Source organism: Bos javanicus, chromosome 23 (assembly GCF_032452875.1).
Source record: "Bos javanicus breed banteng chromosome 23, ARS-OSU_banteng_1.0, whole genome shotgun sequence".
Classification (NCBI taxonomy): domain Eukaryota; kingdom Metazoa; phylum Chordata; class Mammalia; order Artiodactyla; family Bovidae; genus Bos; species Bos javanicus.
Window position 1 is genome coordinate 26,232,568 of NC_083890.1, and position 13,069 is coordinate 26,245,636.

Consider the following 13,069-nt stretch of genomic DNA (forward strand, 5'->3'; position numbering starts at 1 on the left):
GTGACTGGTGATGGAAGTAAAGTCTGATGCTTTAAAGAACAATATTGCATAGGAACCTGGAATGTTGGGCCCATGAATCAAGGTAAATTGGAAGTGGTCAAACAGGAGGTGCAAGAGTGAAAATTGACATTGATAGCTTACAGTGAACGATGTCAGATTCAGGATCTCTGAAGAAGATTTAGCTTCGGGACCACGGACCAGGCTTAATCACTCAAGAGCTTTGTGTGAAAGTGAAAGTGAAGTCGCTTTCCAGGCAAGAGTATTGGAGTGGGTTGTCATTTCCTTCTCCAGGAGACCTTCCTGACCCAGGGATAGAACCTGGTTCTCCCGCATTGTAGACATTTTACCATCTGAGCCATCAGGGAAGTCCAAGAGCTTTGTGTAGCAGAATTTTATTACAGTGAAAAGGGACAGAGAAAGATTCTGACGTAGACATCAGAAGGGGGATGGAGAGTGCCCCACTTGCTAGTCTTTAGCAAGGGAGCTAAATATTTTTTTTTAATTAGTTATTACAATAAATGAAAAGAATGTCTCAAGGTTGTAAAAATTCTACCTGACCCACTCCAAGACAATTTATATTTTAAGATAACAGGATTAAAACTTAACAATAGAAAGATTTTACAAGACCCACTCCATAATATACATCCTAAGATATCAAGATTAGTCAGGTTTTCAGGAAGGAGAAATTGTCCTCAAGGGGGATACATTGTTGTTATATACCCCTTAGTACAGAGTTTAAACTGAGTTGTTTGCTGTGTAATCATCAATTTCTGGCTTAAAGAGAAAAATGTTTTGTGACTAAGACTAAGAAATGCAGAGAGAGAGAGAGAGAGAGAGAGAGAGAGAGAGAGAGAGAGAGAGAGAGAGAGAGAGAAAAGACCTTTGTCCTTTCCTCCTCCTTGAAAATTCCAGACCCCTATCTCCTCTTAAAGAGCCCCAGACCCCTCTCTCCTCCTCAGGGACCGTGGACTTCTTATCAACTTGCCTAGGAATTGACTCTCTCATACATTTTAGGCATGCTGCACTCCACAGGGTCTCAAAGAGTCAGACATGACTGAGCAACTGAACTGAAGTGACATTTTAGAAATTAGTGAACTAAAATGGACTGAATGGGTGAATTTAATTCAGATGACCATTATATCTACTACTGTGGGCAAGTATTCCTTAGAAGAAATGAAGTAGCCCTCATAGTCAACAAAAGTGTCTGAAATGCAGTACTTGGGTGCAATCTAAAAAAATGACAGAATGATCTCTGTTCATTTCCAAGGCAACCATTCAGTATCATAGTAATCCAAGTCTATTCCCCAAACACTAATGCCAAAGAAGCTGAGGTTGAATGGTTCTATGAAGACCTGCAAGACCTCCAGAACTAATACCCAAAACAAATGTCCTTTTCATCATAGGGGATTGGAATGCAAAAGTAGGAAGTCAAGAGATAGTAACAGGCAAGTTTGGCTTTGGAGTACAAAATGAAGCAAGGCAAAGGCTAATAGACTTTTGCCAAGAGAGCAAACTGATCAATGCAAACACCCTCTTCCAACAACACAAGAGAAGACTCTACACATGGACAACACCAAATGGTCAACACCAAAATCAGATTGATTATATTCTCTGGAGCTGAAGTTGGAGAAGCTCTATACAGTGAGCAACACAAGACCAGCAGCTGACTGTGGCTCAGACCATGAACTTCTTATTGCAAAATTCAGACTTAATTTGAAGTAGTAGGGAAAACCACTAGACCACTCAGGTATGACCTAAATCTAATCCCTTATGAGTATACAGTGGAAGTGACAAGTAGATTCAAGGGATTATATCTGATAGAGTGCCTGAAGAACTATGGACAGAGGTTCATGACATTGTACAAGAGGCAGTGATCAAGACCATCCCCAAGAAAAAGAAATGCAAAAAGGCAAAATGGTTGTCTGAGGAGGCCTTGCAAATAGCTATGAAAAGAAAAGAAGTGAAAAGCAAAGGAGAAAAAGAAAGATATACCTATTTGAATGCAGAGTTCCAAAGAATAGCAAGGAGAGATAAGAAAGCCTTCTTCAGTGATCAGTGCAAAGAAATAGAGGAAAACAATAACATGGGAAAGACTAAAGATCTCTTCAAGAAAATTAGAGACACCAAAGGAAATTCTCATGCAAAGATGGGCACAATAAAGGACAGAAATGGTATGGACTTAACAGAAGCAGAAGATATTAAGAAGAGGTGGCAAGAATACCCAGGACTATACATAAAAGATCTTCATGACCCACATAATCACGACAGTGTGATCACTCAACTAGAGCCAGGCATTCTGGAATGTGAAGTCAAGTGGGCCTTAGGAAGCATCACTACATGCAAAGCTAGTGGGGGTGATGGAATTCCAGTTGAGCTATTTCAAATCCTAAAAGATGATGCTGTGAAAGTGCTGCACTCAACCTGTCAGCAAATTTGGACATTCAGCAGTGGCCACAGGACTGGAAAATGTCAGTTTTCATTGCAATCCCAAAGAAAGGCAATGCCAAAGAATGCTCAAACTAGCACCCAATTGCCCTCATCTCACACCTAGCAAAGGAATGCTCAAAATTCTCCAAGCCAGAATTCAATAGTATTTGAACCATGAACTTGCAGATGTTCAAGCTGGATTTAGAAAAAGCAGAGTAACCAGAGATCAAATTGCTAACATCCACTGGATCATCAAAAAAGCAAGAGAGTTCCAGAAAAACATCTACTTTTGCTTTATTGACTATGCCAAAGCCTTTGACAGTGTGGATGACAATAAACTGTGGAAAACTCTTAAAGAGATAGGAATACCAGATCACCTGACCTGACTCCTGGGAAATCTGTATGCAGGTCAAGTAGCAACAGTTAGAACTGGACATGGAACAACAGACTGGTTCCACATAGTAAAAAGAGTACATCAAGGCTGTATATTGTCACTCTCCTTATTTAATTTATATCCAGAGTACATCATGAGAAATGCTGGACTGGATGAAGCACAAGCTGGAATCAAGATTGCCAGGAGAGATAACAATAACCTCAGATATGCAGATGACACCACCCTTATGGCAGAAAGCAACGAACTAAAGATCCTCTTGATGAAAGTGAAAGAGGAGAGTGAAAAAGTTGGCTTAAATCTCAATATTCAGAAAACTAAGATCGTGGCATCCAGTCCCATCACTTCATGGCAAATAGATGGGGAAATAGTGATAGACTTTATGTTTGGGGGATCCAAAATCACTGCAGATGGTGACTGTAGCCATGAAATTAAAAGACACTTGGTCCTTGGAAGAAAAGTTATGACCAACCTAGACATCTTATTAACAAGCAGAGACATTATTTTGCCAACAAAGGTCCATCTAATCAAAGCTATAGTTTTTCCGTAGTCATGTGTGGATGTAAGAGTTGGACTGTAAAGAAAGCTGAGAGTCCAAGAATTGATGCTTTTAAACTGTGGTGTTGGAAAAGACTCTTGAGAGTCCCTTGGACTGCAAGGAGATCCAATCAGTCAATCCTAAAGGAAATTAGTCCTGAATATTCATTGAAAGGACTGATGCTGAAGCTGAAACTCCAATATTTTGACCACCTGATGAAGAACTGACTGATTTGAAAAGATTTTGATGCTAGGAAAGATTGAAGGCGGGAGGAGAAGGGGACGATGGAGGATGAGATGGTTGGATGGCATCACTGACTCAATGGACATGAGTTTGAATAAACTCCAGGAGTTGGTGATGGACAGGGAGGCCTGGCATGCTGCAGTTCATGAGGTCGCAAAGAGTCAGACACACCCGAGGGACTGAACTGACTGTGCATCTAGACATGGTTTCATCTGTTGTCATGATGAAAGGTGTTTCTTATCTATTATCATCAGAAAAGATGTTATCTCCATCTTCTTCAAAGTCAAAATGCACACATTCTTATACGATTTTGTCTCACCTTTCTGTCTTTACAATGGATGTTTCTCTATTGATTATTTTTTCAGTTTTCTCCATTTGTCCTTCTGTGATTTGTCTTGTTGTTGCAAAATCTGCAAACATTTCTTTCCCGTCCATTTAATGCTAGTAATCACATATCTGGGAATTACTGTCATTTTCAGTGTGGCTGTTGTGTAATGCATTAGTGTAAGTCACTTTCATATACTGTAATTTGTAACTCGCTTCACTGGTATTGAATATTTTATTTTTCTTACAGTCACTAGATAAATCAGATGTGTATCATTTAGGAGAGGGTCAGTACAGAAACCACATTATACAACTAGGCATTTTCATGGGTGACATAAATGTGAATAGAGACACCCAGTAAATTCTGGAAGAATTTTTTTCCAATTCTGTAATTAAGTATTTATATCCAGTTTATTGACCAAAAGCTACTGTGATCCCTTGACATGTGTGCTAACATCCAAATATCTTATATCTTACAAACTGAATGAAAATCTAGCTAATATCAAAGATGATTATAAGCTTTTTTAAAAGGTAAATTCCAAAAACAACATTCCTAAAATTATCTCTCAGTGTTGTTAAATTACCAAGATTATGCCTCTCTCTATTTTTGGCCTATATTGTTGAGCAAAAGAGAGGGTTTGGTCACTGAGAATGTGTGCGCCTCTTTGTATATGTGTGTGTTTGTGTGTGCATGTGTGTGAATATATGCTTACGCTCCTGAGTGTGTATGCATATTCCATATGTATTTTCCTGTTTTGTATGAATGTGAATAAGGAAAAATTATTTATAATTTCAAAATAGTCAATAAGATTAACTTATCTTTGTTTCTTTTCATATTTACCTGGACTCTTCATTTTATATTTTAGACGATCATGGAAAAGTTTTTGGTAAGTGTTTCTAACATCTTTTGCCTCAACACCATTTAAAAGACTGCTCACAAATCCCTGCCTTTCTTACCATATATCATCCACCAGCTTATCTTTACCCTCTTCCATCTTCAACCTTTTGGATATGGACTCAGTTCAGTTCAATTGCTAAGTTGTGTCTGACTCTTTGTGACCCCATGAATCTCAGCACGCCAGGCCTCCCTGTTCATCACCAATTCCTGGAGTCACTCAAACTCACATCCTTCGAGCCCGTGATGCCATCCAGTGATCTCATCTTCTGTTGTCCCCTTCTCCTCCTGCCCCCAATCCCTCCCAGCCTCAGAGTCTTTTCCAATGAGTCAACTCTTCGCATGAGGTAGCCAAAGTACTGCAGTTTCAGCTTTAGCATCATTCCTTCCAAAGAACACCCAGGACTGATCTCCTTTAGAATGGACTGGTTGGACCTCCTTGCAGTCCATGGGACTTTCAAGAGTCTTCTCCAACACCACAGTTCAAAAGCATCAATTCTTCAGCACTCAGCTTTCTTCACAGTCCAACTCTCACATCCATACATGACCACTGGAAAAACCATCGCCTTGACTAGATGGACCTTTGTTGGCAAAGTAATGTCTCTGCTTTTCAATATGCTATCTAGATTGGTCGTAACTTTCCTTCCAAGGAGTAAGCGTCTTTTAATTCCATGGCTGCAGTCACCATCTGCAGTGATTTTGGAGCTCCCAAAAATAAAGTCTGCCACTGTTTCCCCATCTATTTCCCATGAAGTGATGGGACCAGATGCCATTATTTTAGTTTTCTGAATGTTGAGCTTTAAGCCAACTTTTTCACTCTCCACTTTCACTTTCATCAAGAGGCGTTTTAGTTCCTCTTCACTTTCTGCCATAAGGGTGGTGTCATCTGTATATCTGAGGTTATTGATATTTCTCCCGGCAATTTTGATTCCAGCTTGTGCTTCTTCCAGCTCAGCCTTTCTCATGATATACTCTGCATATAAGTTAAATACGCAGGGTGACAATATACAGCCTTGACGTACTCCTTTTCCTATTTGGAACCAGTCTGTTGTTCCATGTCCTGTTTTAACTGTTGCTACCTGACCAGCATATAGGTTTCTCAAGAGGCAGGTCAGAAAAAAAAATAAATAAATAAAGAGGCAGGTCAGGTGGTCCGACATTCCCATCTCTTCCAGAATTGTCCACAGTTTATTGTGATCCACACAAAGGCTTTGACATAGTCAATAAAGCAGAAATAGATGGTTTTCTGGATATGGACTACCCCTATATTTATTCCTTTTTCTCTTTTCCCTAATTCCATCCTTTCTCATTATTTGTTTTTCTTTACATATCTTTTTTTTCTCTCTAAACATTAGGCCTTCTTCTTCTTTTTTTTTTTCTCTTCTTCCTTTTCTGTCTCCAGAAAATTGACTTCCTTTGGTTATATTTGTAGGGATAAGTGATATCAGGCTGATAACTACATTCTTTCAATTCTAAATAAATTTTCCTGCAAGTGACCATAGATGTAGAATCTCTGTAACATTTCAAATTCAAGGGATAGTAACTGTATGACTGACTCTGAGCCAAAATTTAAGTGGGCGGATAGCAACACATTTGCTGAGCAAATTTTGTCTTCCTTCTGTTCTTTAAAAGACTAGAGTTTCAGATGTCATTTTTGGCCAATATGAGCTCTAAGGCTAACCTCACATTCACACTGACCACATACCTAACTGTTACTGGTATAGATGTGTTCTACCAATTATTGTATGCTCTTTTTTTTTTTTTTTTTAATTTCAAAATTACTAGGTCTGCAAACTGCACATTTTCTCAATGTGCTTAGGATAACATCACCTGTTAAGAAAAGGTCACCCATTACCATATCATATTCATACATAATGAAATGTTATGTTAATGAACTGAGAAGCAACTTTCATAGATGTTTAAAAGAGTTTTTCAAGAAAACATTAAGTCAAAGCCTAAAGTTTGGCCTCAGGTATCCACTTGAAGTTTTCATTTATATTGTTTCAGGGGAAATAGTAGTTTCCAAACTATCTCTTTACAGTCTGTAGGAAGCCAGAAGAAGTTCATACTACAATAACCCACATGTACAGTAGTGTCTGATTTTATGTTAGGAAAAGACCATGTTTCAAAGGTAAACTTCAGAAGTATAATTTCAATGTTTTTACCCCATTATGATACTGCTTTTCCTTTTAACCACTGTAATCCTCTGGAAGAATACTCCCTTGCCAAAATAGCTCTTTACCAAACTTGTATATATCTTTTTCTTTGTATTTTTTTTTGCATTCACATCGAAATGAATTTAATATGTATTTTGTAATACAGTTTGCTTCTTAGTGTTCCATTCCCATGATACTGAACTTAAAATTTCACTTTATTTTTCTATAGAAGTTCAAGATCAAAATGGTTAGTATTCTAAACCTTCGCAAACACCTCTTTAGCATGACTGATTTCTTGAGGCCCCATCTCTTAACGCAGATGCTTTCCATTGTATTGTGCTTGTCCTGGATGCTTGTCTTTGTGTCTCCCAGTTGAATTACAGGCTTCCCCTTAGAGAGTCTCTCTCTTCAGTTCCCCCATCTAAAATCCATTTTTAATCTTCTATTTTCCATCCCTTATCCTTCTTTCCTGTAAACATTAGCTTGTTCCTGTTTTTCAGAGACATGCCATAGGCTCACTACAAAATGGAGATGAGGAAGGACATTATGTTAAAAGGCATTGAGTTCCATTCTGGTTATCACCAAGGACACATCCCTTGTTAGGACCTCTGTAAAATGCCTGCGTCTAGGGCCCATGTTTATTGTGATGAGACTTCCCCAAACCTGCAGAGATAGAGAAGAAGATGTGTAATGTGCTCAGTGACGTTTGCCTCTCACTCTCCCTTCAGAGCATGTAAGCATTCTGCTTTATTTCTTGATCCATGAGGTTGACACTCATTCTTCCACTGTGCCCAAATAGGATTACCCTAGGCTTCCCAATATAGAAATATTTCTAAAGTTGTTCTTGGAGCACTTTCTTGAAAAAGTGGTAATTCTTGCTTCAATGGCATTGAATGTTGTATTTTCTTACAGGCAGTAGATGTAAATCACCTGTGCTTCATTCAGATGTGGATCAAAAGAGAAACATCCCAAATCAAGGTGATGTATTCATTCAGTTCAATTCAGTTCAGTTGCTCATTCATGTCTGACTCTAGGCGACCCCATGAACGGCAGCACACCAAACCTCCCTCTGCATCACCAACTCACAGAGTTCACCCAAACTAATGTCGATTGAGTCGGTGATGCCATCTCACCATCTCATCCTTTGTCATCCCCTTCTCCTCCTGCCTTCAATCTTTCCCAACATCAGGGTCTTTTCAAAAGAGTCAGCTTTTCGCATCAGGTGGCCACAGTTTTGGAGTTTCAGCTTCAACATCAGACCTTCCAATGAACACCAAGGACTGATCTCCTTTAGGATGGATTGGTTGGATCTCCTTGCAGTCCAAGGGACTCTCAAGAGTCTTCTCCAACACCACAGTTTAAAGGATCAATTCTTCTGTGCTCGATTTTCTTTATAGTCCAACTCGCATAATCATCCATGACTACTGGAAAAACCATAGCCCTGACTAGACCGACATTTGTTGACAAATTAAGGTCTCTGCTTTTTAATATGTTGTCTAGGTTGGTCATAACTTTCCTTCCAAGGAGTAAGAGTCTTTTAATTTCATGGCTGCAGTCACCATCTGCAGTGATTTTGGAGCCCCCCATAATAAATCAGCCACTGTTTCCACTGTTTCCCTATCTATTTGCAATGAAAAGATCAGACCAGATGCCATGATCTTAGTTTTCTGAATGTTGAGCTTTAAGCCAACTTTTTCACTCTCCTCTTTCAGTTTCATCAAGAAGCTCTTTAGATTTTCTTCAGTTTCTGCCATAAGGGTGGTGTCATCTGCATATGTGAGGTTATTGATATTTCTCCCGGCAATCTTGATTCCAGCTTGTACTTCCTTCAGCCCAGCATTTCTCATGGTGTACTCTGCCTATAAGTTAAATAAGCAGGGTGACAATATACAGCCTTGATGTACTCCTTTTCCTATTTGAAACCAGCCTGTTGTTCCATGTCCAGTTCTAACTGTTGTTTCATGACCTGCACACAGGTTTTTCAACCTGTCAGATGGTCTGGTTTTCCCATCTCTTTCAGAATTTTCCAGTTTATTGTGATCCACACAGTTAGAGGCTTTGGCATAGTCAACAAAGCAGAAATTGATGTTTTTCCAGAACTCTCTTGCTTTTTCGATGATCCAGTGGATGTTGGCAATTTGAACTCTGGTTCCTCTGCCTTTTCTAAAACCAGCTTGAACATCTGAAAGTTCACAGTTCACGTATTGTTGAAGCCTGGCTTGGAGAATTTTGACCATTACTTTGCTAGTGTGTGAGATGAGTGCAATTGTGTGGTAGTTTGAGCATTCTTTGTCATTGCCTTTCTTTGGGATTGGAATGAAAACCGACCTTCTCCAGTCCTGTGGCCACTGTTGAGTTGTCCAAATTTGCTGACATATTGAGTGCAGCACTTTTGCAGCATCATCTTTTAGGATTTGAAATAGCTCAACTGGAATCCCATCACTTCCACTAGCTTTGTTCGTAGTGATGCTTCCTAAGGCCTACTTGACTTTGCATTCCAGGATGTCTGGCTCTAAGTGAGTGATCATACCAATCTGATTATCTGGGTTGTGAACATCTTTTTTGTATAGTTCTTCTGTATATTCTTGCCACCTCTTCTTAATATCTTCTGCTTCTGTTAGGTCCATACAATTTCTGTCCTTTATTGAGCCCATCTTTGCATGAAATGTTCCCTTGATATCTCTAATTTTCTTGAAGAGACCTCTAGTCTTTCCCGGTCTATTGTTTTTCTCTATTTCTTTGCATTGATCACTGAGGAAGGCTCTCTTATCTCTCCTTGCTATTCTTTGGAACTCTGCATTCAAATGGGTATATCTTTCCTTTTTACCATTGCTTTTGGCTTCCTGTCTTTTCACAGCTATTTTTAAGGCCTCCTCAGACAACCATTTTGCTTTTTTGCATTTCTTTTTCTTGGGGATGGTCTTGATCCCTGTCTCCTGTAAATGTCAAGAATCTCCATCCATAGTTCATCAGGCACTCTGTCTATCAGATCTAGTCCCTTAAATCTATTTCTCACTTCCATTATGTAATCATAATGGATTTGATTTAGGTCATACCTGAATGATCTAGTGATTTTCCCTAGTTTCTTCAATTTAAGTCTGAATTTGGCAATAAAGAGTTCATGATCTGAGCCACAGCCAGCTCCTGGTCTTTTTCTTGCTGCTTGTATAGAGCTCCTACATCTTTGGCTGCAAAAATATAATCAATCTGATTTCGGTGTTGACCATCTGGTCATGTCCATGTGTAGAGTCTTCCCTTGTGCTGTTGGAAGACGGTGTTAGCTATGACTGGTGCATTCTTTTGACTAAACTCTATTAGCTTCGTCCTGCTTCATTCTGTACTCTAAGGACAAATTGGATGACATTAAATGTGATTAGAGGCACATAGCTCATAATGAAGACTAGTCTCTAAAATGTTTTTAATCCTGAAATTCATTATCTGCATCTAGTGTAATGAAGAAAGCTACCTTGATTCCTCACATATGTGTTAGCTTCCAAATACCTTATCACATCTTACAAAGTGAACAATGAATGCCTAACTAATGCCAAGATGATTAAAAACTTCCTCGACTAACATTCCTGAAATCCTCTCTCAATATAGTAAATTGACTTGATTTTTGCCCTCCTCTGAATTTCTGGAGAATATTTGGAGCAAAAGGAGGATTTCTCACTGTGGATGTATCAGGTTGTGTGTGTTGATATTCCTGTGGGAGCTCCTCTGTGTATATGCATGCTCTATATGAGTGTTTTGTGTGTGTACATGTGTGTATTTCTGAACACTAGTAAACTGAATTGTAAATGCAAATTTTAGAATAGAATAGAATTATTTTGTGTTTGTACCTTTCGATATTTACATGGATCTCTGAATTTTATTTTTCAGGTTTATTGGGGAATAAAATTGGTAAGTATTTCTGGCACTTTTCCCATACCATTTAAATGACTAAGACCTTTTCCTCACTTTCTTTCTCTTTGGCATCCATTCACTCATCCTTCCCCTCATCCCTCTCCAATTGTTTGTATATGTACTACTTTCATATCAACTTCTTCCATCTACTTTTCCCTCGTTCCAACTCTTCCTATCCCTTGTTTTTCATTATATACCTATTTTTGTCTATAACCTTCAGTGTTTTCCTTTTTGTGTCTCTTGAGAATTGTCTTGATTTGATTCTAATTTTTGTAGTGATGAGGAATATCAGGCTGATCACCACATCACTCCCATGCAATAGATGTTTTTGTGTAAATGACCACTGATGTCGAATCATTGTGACCTTTCAAGTTCAAGGGACAATAGTTATGTGATTGATACTGACTCAAAACTTAAGTGAACAGAAAACTCCAAATTGGTTGAGTAAATTACTCTGCCTTCTGCTCTTTCAAAGGCTAGTAATTTAGTGACATTCCTTGATTACAAGTGAGCTCTAAACCTACTCTCCCATTACCCTTGATATTATTACCCACTTGTTTACAGGTGTACAAATGCTTTATGTAATAAGGATGGCATCACCAACCCAATGGACATGATTTGAGTAAGCTCTGGGAGTTGGTGATGGACAGGGAAGCCTGGCACACTGCATTCCATGGGGTCGCAAAGAGTCAGACACGACTGAGTGACTGAACTGAACTGATAGTATTGAGCAACCTCTTTTACCTCAAAATTTCTATTGGTACAAAATACAAATTTAATAGATTTATTCAGAAAACACTAATTCAAACATTAAAAGTTTATCTACTTTATTCTTTCTCTTGATGTTTTTCATTTACATCTTTAAGAGGAGATTTAATTTAGTAGTATAACAGGAGGCTATAACTGATTACTGATCCATTGTACCATGTGTACAAAAGTCCTTTTATGTTCCCTCATCACTTTTAAAATACGTTGCTTGTATATCAATTCACACTAATATTCTATTCTGAGAAAAGCAGAAGTGCCAACACAAACCCAAGGATCTGACACTGTTTAACAGAACTCATAATTTAACTCCCCTGATGGGGCCATTTCCAATCTTGCACGATGGGATATATGGAATGAAAATGGTTACTTCTCATTAGTATGGTAGACTTTTAAACTTTTGGTTTTAATGCTAAGACATGGTCGTCCATTTGAACCCAAAAGCAAATGAAGGAAGTGTTTCCAATTTTTGATCTGGTCTCTTTCTGACATTCTACTTTTATTTGAATGAATTGGATTTCTTTTCTTTCGTTAAACAATAGTGTGAAGAAGGAAAATACATGACTCATAATGTATTTCACTATGAACCCATGCATGGTTTCATTGGTGTTTTTATACATCCTTCAACAATCAATTTGCATGTTCCCAAACACCATCATACAAATAACATACATGATATGTCTTTTTATTTAGTCTGCCCAAATTTTGTTTGTCTTCTGCATTTGGCACTCTATTTTCCCCGTTAGTACTTCTGTGATTTTCTCATTTTGATACAATGGAAGCAGACATTTATCTTGTGTGAACTAAATTTAGTATTGGTGTATTTCAAAGATTTACCTGTTTTAAGATTCTGAAGTGTGAGTTTTCTCCAACATATGCTCAGTCTTTTGATGTACAAACCCTTTCACTATCATTTAGTATTTACATACCTTTTTCTCATGTATTTTTTTATACATGAAAAAACCTGCTTCACTTAGGCTTCAGCTAATATAGCAATTTGCATTACAGTATTTTATGTATTCATTTATTGACAAACATATGAACAGAATCATCCAGGCTACAAACCCTGCATTTCTTTGACAATACTGGTTCAAGATGTTAAACAATGCTCATGGCTCTTAACATTTTAGATGTTACATTAATTGATTTAACCCTGTGTATTAAGTTGTAGACAAATAAATTTATAGAGCTAATAAATTGAATTAGTTCAGTCAACATAGATAAAGTGCAGTTTGAAAGGTCAACTTCAGAACTGCTATTTTAATAATTTTCTCCAATTAAAACAATACTTTTATTTTAACCCCTATTCTATTTCAGGAGAATACTATATTTTAAAAATGAGCTGTCATACACAGTCCAGAGTTTGTGTTTTCTGTGTGTTTATGTGTTTGTATGTATACTTTATGATAGTTATAATTTTAAATATG

General features: G+C 38.0%; 1 protein-coding gene across 6 annotated transcripts in view; it reads left to right on the top strand.

Annotated features, from left to right (window-relative positions):
* LOC133236440 (butyrophilin subfamily 2 member A1-like) overlaps nucleotides 1-13,069 on the top strand; it is a 130,197-nt gene that overhangs the window by 44,426 nt on the left and 72,702 nt on the right. For 5 of the 6 annotated variants that reach the window (XM_061398462.1, XM_061398461.1, XM_061398464.1 and 2 more), the window contains 3 exons: nucleotides 4,790-4,810; nucleotides 7,887-7,952; nucleotides 10,854-10,874. In XM_061398462.1, the coding sequence (XP_061254446.1) occupies nucleotides 4,790-4,810; nucleotides 7,887-7,952; nucleotides 10,854-10,874 (108 nt within the window). The remainder of the gene's footprint in view (nucleotides 1-4,789; nucleotides 4,811-7,886; nucleotides 7,953-10,853; nucleotides 10,875-13,069) is intronic. The other variant, XM_061398465.1, reaches the window with a different exon arrangement.